This window comes from Marmota marmota, unplaced genomic scaffold, assembly GCF_001458135.2.
Source record: "Marmota marmota marmota unplaced genomic scaffold, marMar, whole genome shotgun sequence".
Taxonomy (NCBI): Eukaryota; Metazoa; Chordata; class Mammalia; order Rodentia; family Sciuridae; genus Marmota; species Marmota marmota.
The window spans coordinates 7,919,190-7,929,550 of NW_026000229.1; the positions used below are offsets into that span (position 1 = coordinate 7,919,190).

The 10,361-nt window shown below is 49.0% G+C and overlaps 1 protein-coding gene across 2 annotated transcripts; it reads left to right on the plus strand.

The window, feature by feature from the left end:
• The first annotated feature begins 2,998 nt into the window (after positions 1–2,998).
• Positions 2,999–9,044, plus strand: LOC107137939 (cytochrome P450 1A1). Of its 2 annotated transcripts, none has more exons than XM_015480414.2 (7): positions 2,999–3,152; positions 5,751–6,613; positions 7,109–7,235; positions 7,320–7,409; positions 7,503–7,626; positions 7,767–7,853; positions 8,018–9,044. In XM_015480414.2, the coding sequence occupies exons 2-7, from the start codon at positions 5,780–5,782 to the stop codon at positions 8,325–8,327; spliced, it is 1,572 nt and encodes a 523-aa protein (XP_015335900.1). In that variant the 5' UTR covers positions 2,999–3,152; positions 5,751–5,779; the 3' UTR covers positions 8,328–9,044. The 2 variants fall into 2 exon arrangements, with proteins under 2 accessions (XP_015335900.1, XP_015335901.1); XM_015480415.2 differs by having other exon boundaries at positions 3,022–3,152; positions 5,754–6,613.
• The last annotated feature ends 1,317 nt before the right edge of the window (positions 9,045–10,361 follow it).

A 10,361-nucleotide genomic window follows, 5' to 3' on the forward strand; every position in this document is an offset into this window, starting at 1 on the left:
AGCTCTAGTTCCAACTAAAACAGAAGGCCAGACTTCTTCTCAGGTGGAGTCAGGATGTATGGAGTGGAATTACTAGAAGAATTCTGAAATAGCCCAGCTCCCTTATTTCCTGCCTATTCTGTTGCCCAAGCACCACCATTAGAGCATTAGTACCACCATGATAGCATTAGCACTTTGGGTTCCACGTCACTCTTGCAGTGTACACCATCTATAATACTGCTGTGTCCAATTCCTTTACCAGACATTCATGCCTTACCTGAACTTGGCACATCAAATCAATTTCCCACAGGTTGATTTTCTGTAAAACCAAAAAGAAGTAGCAAGTTTGGGTCTGGTTCATAGTATATGTCAAATATACTGAGAATTATTTTGGAGAAAGGTATTAGAACTGGAGACCAGGAGAAATCTAATCTGCTGTGGAGAAAATTCAGGAAGGCATTTTGGAAGAAGTGATGTTTTATCTGAGGCTCAGAGTAGGGGGGACTTAGGAGTAAATCTGTTTTAAAGGGGTGGTGACAGAAAGAGGTTTTGCATTTTTAAAAAATATTTTTTAGTTGTAGATGGACACAATGTCTTTATTCTATTTATTTATTTTTATGTAATGCTGAGGATAAAACCCAGTGCCTCACACTTGCTAGGCAAGAGCTCTACCACTGAGCCCCAGCCCCAGCCCCAAGAGGTTTTGCATTTCTGAAAAGGGCTCCTTGGGGAAAAAAGATTTGGAAAGATCAAAAGGTTAATGGGAACCCAGTTTGAAGGCTAAGTACTTTAGGGGTAATGATGAAGGTCTAGATGAGGGTGTGGCAGTGGAGCTGAACAGTCTTCAAAATGGAGAAGTGTCCTTGCCTCTTTAGTATATTCTGGGCACAGGAGCCAGAGTGATTGCTCAGCTCAGACCCCAGTAAAATTTCCATCTCACATTGAGGAAGTCTCATGTTTCTTAATGGTGTGCTCCCTGCACAGGTGTCAGGGTCCCCCCTGGCATCTCATTCCTTCCCCTCAGGGAACTAGATGGCAAGAGAATTCCCACGACCCCCACACATTTCCGTTGGTCTCTGGTATTGCCACCCCTCTCTAGAAGCAAATGTGCAAGGCTTCTTCTTTTTTTTTCTGTCTCCTTCTTCTTTTTTATTATTTATTTATTTATTTTTATTATTAGTTGTTCAAAACATTACATAGCTCTTGACATATCATATTTCTGTTCCTTTTGCTGGTGCACTCTTCGTCCAGATACCTGTGCACCTAGATTCTTGATTGCAAACTTCTGCTTCTGTTCAGTGTCATCTCAGCGAGTCGTTTGCCAACCACCCTATGTGGAATTGCACATCTTTTTGTCATTTTTACCCCTTCTATGCTCATTTATTTTTCCCTATAGCACTTTTCACCTGCTGCTATTCTCTGCATTTGCTCGTCTATTAGCTGTTTCCCCCATCAGAATGTAAGGCCCATCAGAGCTGGAGCTTCATCACTTTTGTTCACCTCTATATCAATCACCGGCTCAGAATAGTGCCAGGCACATGGCGCTTGGTAAATATTTGCGCATTGCATGTGGTGGTATCTGACTGGAGTGGGACGTGAAGGGGCTAATGAGGCTGTTTTCTGGCCTGGGTTACAGGATACATGACAGTGCTGAGTTCCGGAGCTAGTCAGAGAAGGACAGTGATGTTAATTGGGGACAGGCTCAGCTAGACACGCGAATAAAACTTTTCTCCCTGGATATATCACATGAAGAGAGCTCCGTAGGGGTCCTGACCCTTCCTCCAAGGCAGAAAGCCAGGCGTGCAGGGCAGCACAGGGACTGCGTGTTCTGCCGCAGGCGTGGACCAAAAATGTGGACACATGTAGACCTTCCTGGCATGCAGAAGCCTACTCCGCACGCAAACCCTGGCCCTTTGCACCGCGGTCCCGCTCCATCCAATCGCGCACTCGCGACGCTTTCTTTTCTCTACCTCCACCCCCCAGCCCTACGCCCTGCAGAGACTGGCACTTTAAGAGCCACGCCCCCGATACCCCTCCCCCGCCTCGCGTGACTGTGCTGAGACCCGCGCCAAGCCGGAGAGTTGGGCGTCTGGGTGGCTGTGCAAACCTCCGGGCTCTTCTCACGCAACTCCAGGGCACCGCGCCCCGGGCCAGGTGGGGCCGGGATGGGCGGCCCGACCTCTGCCCCCTGGAGGGATGTAGCAGGCGCACGCGAGCTAGCTTGGGAAGCTGCGCGCCAGGCGCCCCCTCCTGGTTCCTGGACTCCCACCCTCGCCCCGGGACTCCTAACCCTCTGGTCGGCCACCCGCACGAAGCCCCACTCGCCGCCTAGTTTCTCTGTATTGCCAATCAAAGCTGTAGCAGTCCTGGGAATCAAGAGGGAAGCTCGAGGGCGGGTGGGTCCCGGGTGGAGGTGTCCCTGCGTTGCAACCTAAGGTGCCCCTAGGAGGTGGCAGCGAGCCGTTAGCGCTCAGCCGTACCATGTATTCCCGCCCCTCCATCAAGGAGCGCGAACTTCTACTGGCTGTCCAGGCTCTGGGAGAACAGGGCGCTTGTGGCCTTTTGGGCCCGGTGACCTTGGGGCTAGGGTCGCTGAGCTTCTCATGCAAGCTGGGACTCACTAGCCCCGGGGAAGGTGGTCACCATCCAGCGACCCTGCCCCTGTCTGCCTGCCACCCATTGGCTTATAGTGGGTAGAAAAGCACTTGTCCACCCTGTGTTCTGGTGGGCGTAAAAATGATGGAGATGAGTACAGGTGCTCCAGGATGGAGCCCCCATACCCTCTCTTCAGGTTTTCTGGGACTTCTCCATCAAACCCCTCCCTTGGCTGGGTTCTGGGGCTGTCCATGAAAGTGGGGGGTCTCAAGTGTCCCCAGTCCTCACCCTCTTCCGTGCCAGTACCTAGATGAGGTTCCCGTAGTGGGTTCTCATCTATACCCCTACCCACTTCTCCTTCCTGAAGCGACCATCCCCCTCCCTGCCCCTCCCTCTGTCCCGTCCCGGAGCTTCAGAGAAGGAGGCGTGGCCGCACGCACAGCCTCCCATAAAGGTAGTGGTGTCTGCACCCTCAACTTGAAGGTGGCAGTTCCCTGGAGCCTTCCCTGAACCTCTTTGGGGTCTCTGCCCCACAGACCACTGTACTTAGCTCAGCACCTCCTCGGAGGCAGCAGCAGGTGAGTGATGGGCAGCTTCTGTCTTGCTCCTTCCCTCCCACTAAAAAAAAAAAAAAAAAAAAATTGGTGACTCCAAGTCTTTCTAGGTAGCAGCTAGTCTAGCACCACCAAAAAAGGAGGCTAAGAGCAACTGTAGTGACTAGATAGTCTGGTCCCTTAGTGGGGAAACTGAGGCCAGAGAAGAAAAGAACTTGCCCAGGGTCCCATGGTTAGCAACAAATCTTTAGATATAGACACCCTCCTTTCAGGATTCCAGGAACTATGCTTCCTCACCATCTCCATTGACTCCCTGACAACTCTGGGGCTATCTGGGATCCTGGAAGAGGACACACAGCTGAGGGACGCTGGGAGTATGTGTAATCCCTCCCTCAGAGTGTGTGACGTTGGGGGTAGACCTTCTCCCTGGGTGGGTAGGGGTGAATGAGGACATGGGATGGGTTCTTACTTGCTGTACTCTGCTAGCCCTGATGGCCTCTACCCTCCAAGGGTGGCTTATCAGAGCTGAGATGCCCTGGCCCGGTCAAGAGGGGCTGATCACAAGCCAGGCACACAGAAGCACACTTACTCAGGAGACCAAAGCAGGAGGATTGCAAGTCCAAGCTCAGCCTGGAAAACTTAGGGCTAGAGATATAGCTCAGTGACAGAGTGCCCCTAGGTTCAATCCCCGGTAGGGGGTGGAGAGGTTAATCTGACCAGGAGTCCAGGAGCCTTTTCTACTCTGTCAACTGTCTCCTTTTGTCCTTTGTTGTGAGACCATCAGTTTGATGCAAGGAGCTAGAAATACCAGTCCCTGAAAACTCACCAGTCATATCCCCCTTGGCCTTTTACTATTTTTCAAAGTCTGGAGGTCCTTGGGGCATTTATTGTGTGGAAGGGCATACCATGGCACACCAAGGCTGGCAATATCCCCATTTCACTAAGGGAATCAGGGATCTATAGTCTTTGGGGATTCAGCTCCTCCAGGAAGCCTCCCCACCCCTGAGGCAGCTGTAGTGCTTGAGGGAGGAGCCTACATCTTGTCTTGTGTGGTTCTCTTTTAAGGAAACCTTGCAGGCAAGACTGTGAGGTTACCCAGGGCAGATAGGGGTCTTCTCTTTCCTAGAAAGCAGCTGGGCACTCTGAATTGGGAAATATTGTCTTACCCTCTTTTGCAGGTTATGTAATTGGAACCCAGAAAGGTAAAACAACCAATCCAAGGCCATTTGGACTAGACACTGGCTCTCTTGACCTCTAGTCTAGTTCTCTAGCAAATGCCACAGGCAAAGCCTGATGCTTGGGAGAGAGTGGTTTGTAAATTTGTACATTCTTTCTAGGACAAGCCTAGAAGGTCTTTTCTCAGCTTCTGTTAAATTCAGATCCATTCCTGATTTCCCTTACTCCAATTTGCAGTTTTCTTACAGCCCTGACCTGGTGGGAACTGTCCATTTATTCTTTGTCCTTTTGGTGACTTGCAAAGGTGTGTGTGTGTGTGTGTGTGTGTGTAGCCTAGACAACCTATTCATTAAGAATTGAGTGCAACAAAAATCTGTTCTGGATTTCTGTTACTGGGGACTCAATCTGACTGTTTTTCAACTACTTTTAAACTGTGGAGCAATTGAACTCAGAGAGCCGGGACTGAAAACAGTGTGGCTTGGGCAGTAGCCTTTCTGTCTCCTGTCCCCTCCCTACTATGCCCCAGGATTTGGCAGGATTCCTTAGGTCCTGAGCAGTAGAGAACAGGGTTCTGGGGGACATTCTCTCATTCTCTCATTGATCTTCAAAGGAGGTTCCTGTGACAGCAGGTGGATACTCCAGGAAGCTTTCCCTGAGAGTTCTGAGTCCTGACTCTTACTGATTTCTGGGTGATGATGGGCAAGTCAGTGTCCCCTCTATAGGTCAGTTTCCCCAAATGTGAAATGAAGCCAAAGGAGCAGATGATCCCTAATTCCTGAGAGAGCATGGTTTTCCCAGGTGTAAGGACACAAAGGGTCTTGAGGTGACCCATATTGTTATATGTTTATTTGAATATTGTTTGTGGGGAGAATTAATGGGAAGCAAATGATAGTACTGGTACTATATGAAAACCACAGAGAAATATTAGAAGATGCTGTTTTAAATTGGTACAGCAGTTAATAGAAGGTGTTGTGAGAGTTATAATCACAGCTTCTTGGAAGGCTGAGGCAGGAAGATGGCAAATTCAAGGTTAGCCTATCTATTTCAAAATAAAACTTAAAATAGACTGGGGGTGTAGCTCAGTGGTAGAGTGCTTGCCTAGCATGTGCAAGGGCCTGAGTTCCATGCCCAGTACCAAGAAAGTGTTCTGAAAGCAGGTGGGGAGTCTATATCTAACACTTCCTGTGTGACGTTGAACAAATTACTTAACCTCTCTTTGTCTCACTGCAGTCTCCCTTGCAGCTTATGGCCAAGACTGAAGGACAAATTACTGAAATTCTTGGTACACTTAACAATTTCTGCCAACTCCCTTCTCTTCTTCGTGCCCAGTGAGCAGTTCTGACTGAGAAGTTTTTTCCTTTCTTTGACCAGCATATTGACATTTTAGGATATTGGCTTCTCCCATCCTCCATCTGATGGCTTGATTTTTTTTTCCTTTCCTATCAGCAGCCACCTGGAAGATCCCTCCACAGATCATGCTTTCTGGTGGACTCCCGCTCTCTATCTCAGCCGCAGAGCTGCTCCTGGCTGCTGCCATCTTCTGCCTGGTATTCTGGGTGGTCAGAGTCTCAAGGCCTCGGGTCCCCAAAGGCCTAAAGAGTCCACCAGGGCCCTGGGGCTGGCCATTGATAGGGCACATGCTGACCCTAGGGAAGAACCCTCACGTGGCTCTGGCAAAGCTCAGCCAGAAATATGGGGACGTGCTGCAGATCCGCATTGGGACCACACCTGTGGTGGTGCTGAGTGGCCTGGACACCATCCAGCAGGCGCTAGTGAGGAAGGGTGATGACTTCAAGGGCCGGCCAGACTTCTATACCTTCACTTTTGTTACTAATGGCCAGAGCATGACCTTCAGCCCAGACTCTGGACCAGTGTGGGCTGCCCGCAAGCGCCTGGCCCAGAGTGCCTTGAAGAGTTTCTCCATAGCCTCGGACCCCACTTCTGCATCCTCCTGCTACTTGGAGGAGCACGTGAGCAAGGAGGTTGAGTGCTTAATCAGCAAGTTCCAGGAGCTGATGGCAGATGTTGGGCACTTTGACCCCTACAGATATGTGGTGGTGTCAGTTGCCAATGTCATCTGCGCCATTTGCTTTGGCCAGCGCTATGACCATAACAACCAAGAGCTGCTTGATCTAGTCAACCTGAATAATGAGTTTGGGGAGGTGGCTGCCTCTGGATACCCAGCTGACTTCATCCCTATCCTCCGCTACCTGCCCAACCCTACCCTGGATGGCTTCAAGGACCTGAATAAGAAGTTTGAACACTTCATTGGGAAGCTGGTCAAGGAGCACTACAGAAAATTTGAGAAGGTAAAGCCTAGAGAGAGGCAAGTAGGTGATGGGAAGCAGAGATAAGAGGAACAGCATGGGGTTTGGCAGGTTCTCAGGGAGGCTTCATCCTAGGGATTAGAATCTGTTAGTGGAATGGACTCCTTCTTTGGCAGGAAAATAGAATTTTTCTTGATTAGCCCTTCTATGCTTCCATCAGAGAGCAAGAGCCACTGAATAGCCACCCCATTCAGGATGCTGGGCCAGTTGCTGCAGGAATCAGGAAGAGTTAGTCTCCTGCCCTCACAATAGAAGAAATTTAAAAAGCACATGCAGATGATGACAGTACCAGACTCTGCATCAGGGGTCCCTTGGGTTGGGGCTACCAGTATTCTAAAGTAGGAAAGGGCCTTGGAGAGGCAGAGAGAAGTGGGGATAGCAGCTGTAGGGAGTGTCACCTTTGAACAAAGGTGCTAGTGATAGCAATAGTAAGTCTGGTCCTAGAATCTTGCTCTCCTGTGTGTCCTTCCTACCCAGGGTCACATCCGGGACATCACAGACAGCCTGATTGAGCACTGTCAGGACAGGAGGCTGGATGAGAATGCCAATATTCAACTGTCAGATGAGAAGATCATTAATGTCGTTTTGGACATCTTTGGAGCTGGTAAGAATTACCCCATTGTGCTATTGCTATGTCCATGTACCCTGATCTGCCACCTGCCTAACTTCTCTATTCTACCCTCTCCAGGGTTTGACACGGTCACAACTGCCATCTCCTGGGGCTTAATGTACTTGGTGACAAACCCTAGGATTCAGAGAAAGATCCAGGAGGAACTAGGTAGGTGGTGACTCAGTTGAAGAGGCTCCAGGCAGGGGACACTGTCAAGGTCTGGGAAGCCCCTTAGTACATCCAGACCTTTGTGTTTTGCAGACACAGTGATTGGCAGGGAACGGCGGCCCCGGCTCTCTGACAGACTCCAGCTGCCCTATATGGAGGCCTTTATCCTGGAGCTCTTCCGACATTCCTCCTTCATCCCCTTCACCATTCCCCACAGGTGAAGCCTCATAGGCCAGTTGTCATCTGATTCTGGCCTTATTCTAGTTTCTACACCCAATCAGGAGGAAGGGATATGGCATGGGAGACAGGGGGATTCCCATGAGACCCTGAGCCTGACTGAACTTCCTCCTTCCCCAGCACTACAAGAGACACAAATCTGAATGGCTTTTATATCCCCAAGGGGCGTTGTGTCTTTGTGAACCAGTGGCAGATCAACCATGACCAGTAAGTTGAGAGGGATGGCCAAACTCCAGGGTGGGCTGGGCCCACCCTGTCCTGAGCTTCGGATCTTCCTATTTATGGGCCACTTGCCCATTCCCTGTCCTTTGGGGCTCAACCTACTTGATACTTCCTGAGATGCCATCTCAGCTGCCTCTGTCTGGTTACAGGAAGCTGTGGGGTGACCCATCTGTGTTCCGGCCTGAACGGTTTATCACTTCTAGTGGCACTGTGGACAAGACACTGAGTGAGAAGGTCATTCTCTTTGGCTTGGGCAAGCGCAAATGCATCGGAGAGACCATTGCCCGCTTAGAGATCTTTCTCTTCATGGCCGTTCTTATGCAGCAGCTGGAATTCAGTGTGTCACCGGGCATGAAGGTGGACATGACCCCCATCTATGGGCTGACAGTAAAGCATCCCCGCTGTGAGCACTTTCAGGCACAGGTGCGCTCTTGTGGACCTGAGAGCCCTGAGGCCTAGACTCTGACTGCAGGGGTCTGAGATACCATGCCTGGGGACAGTCGCCTTTGTTTGCCTTATCTCCAGACAGGAGCAAACAGGATCTATAGTTTGTCAGACTCCAGTTTCTGTTCAGGAAGAGCCAATACTTGTGTCTAAGAGGAGCAGAAAGCAGAGAAACTATGTGGACTGTCTTGACACTAGGACCAGGACTAGAGAGAGGAGTGGTGTTTCAATCACCTTCTCCTTGTCTCCTTTCTCTATGTCAGAATAAAATATTATTTTAAAAACGTTTGTATACAGGGGCTGGGGTTGTAGCTCAGTGGTAGAGCACTCGCCTAGCACATGTGAGGCCCTGGGTTCAATCCTCAGACCACATACGAATAAAGAAATAAAATAAAGGTATTGTGTCCAACTACAACTAAAAAAACAAAATGTTGGGGCTAGGGTTGTGACTTAGTGGTAGAGCACCTTCCTGGCATGTATGAGGCACTGGGTTTGATCCTCAGCACCACATAAAAATAAATGAAGGTATTGTGTCCATCTACAACTTTAAACAAAAAAGTTTGTATACAATGACCTTTTTATTCTAGCTTACATTGTATTTACATGTGTGCATTTGTCATATATAAGAGCTTAAGAACAATTTATTTGTTGCAATAGATAAAATTCTAACCCAAGCATCCAGAAATGTGCAGGAAATATTTAATTGAACTGAATAAAAAATGTTACCCACAAGTCCCATGGATGAGTGTTTTTCTGAGTTTGGATGAAGCCGTCAGTCCGGTGCATGTCACCTCCCACCCAGTCTTGTGCTAGGTTTTCCTATTGGGGGGACAAAGGGAAGCTGGCAGTGGACAGGTGAAGTCACTGCTCTCAGGCAGCCTGTGTAGGGGACAAGACTGTCATTTCACTGACTTCCTCCTTCTCTAACTTATCACACTTTGATGGAGAGTTCTCTCTGAAGCAGACACTGGTAGTACAAGATGAATAAAGCAGTCTCTGGCCAGGGCACTGTGGCAAAGGCCTGTAATCCCAGCTATTCTGGGAGGCTGAGGCAGGAGGACTGCAAATTCGAGACCAGCCTCAGCAATTTATTGAGACCCTCTCTCAAAATAAAAAATAAAAAGGGCTGGGGATGTGACTCAGTGGTAAAGCGTACCTGGTTGCAACCCCCAGTACCGAAGGGGGGAAAAAAAAAAGAAAACTAAAACAACCATCTCTGCTTTCAAGAGTCTCCCAGACTGGTTGAGGAGACTGACTCAATTTATGGTGATCAGAGCTCTACCTGACATGCACATAGGAGGGGAGGGTCCAGAGCTCTGGTGGCAATATGTTATTTTTTGGTGGGGCTGGCTGGGAAAGGGGATGCTGAGAGACTTCCCAAGTCTTGGGGATACCTCAGCTAAGCCTTTCATGAAGGACAGGAAGCAATCACACTAGAAGGGCTCTCAGCTCAGAGATTGTAACTTGCTCCCCTGTATTCATGCTCTGATTCTGCAGACATAATATACCCCAAAGCTAATCAGGTGGAGAACAAGGTCTTTGACTGTGGTGTTCTCATTAGCCCACATTTCAATGCTGAAAATCCCCATCCATTTGGAAGAGCAGAGTTGCAGTATCCTGTAGAGGTGGAAATTAGACCCACATCACCAGGAGCCATTCTGACTAAGAGGCTAAGGGGAGACACATCTTGGGATTTGACCTTCTCCCAGCCCTATCCCAGCCCATCCTGCCTCCTGAACATTGGGTAGCAGTTGCCATTCATGCTGTCTGGCATATGTACATGGCTCCCACTCACCAAAGGTTTCAGGTCACCATAAGGAACAAACTGAAATCAGCGGGAGCAAACTCTTTGTGTGTGGAGATGAGCTTTTGGTACCCATCACCCTTATATTGATTTGATTTTTTTTTCACTTAAAAAATAACATATGTTGGGGGCTAGGGCTGTAGCTTCCTCATATGCATGAGGCCCTGGGTTTGATCCTCAGCACCACATAAAAATAAATAAAGATACCTTGTGTTCATCTACAACTAAATATATATATATATATA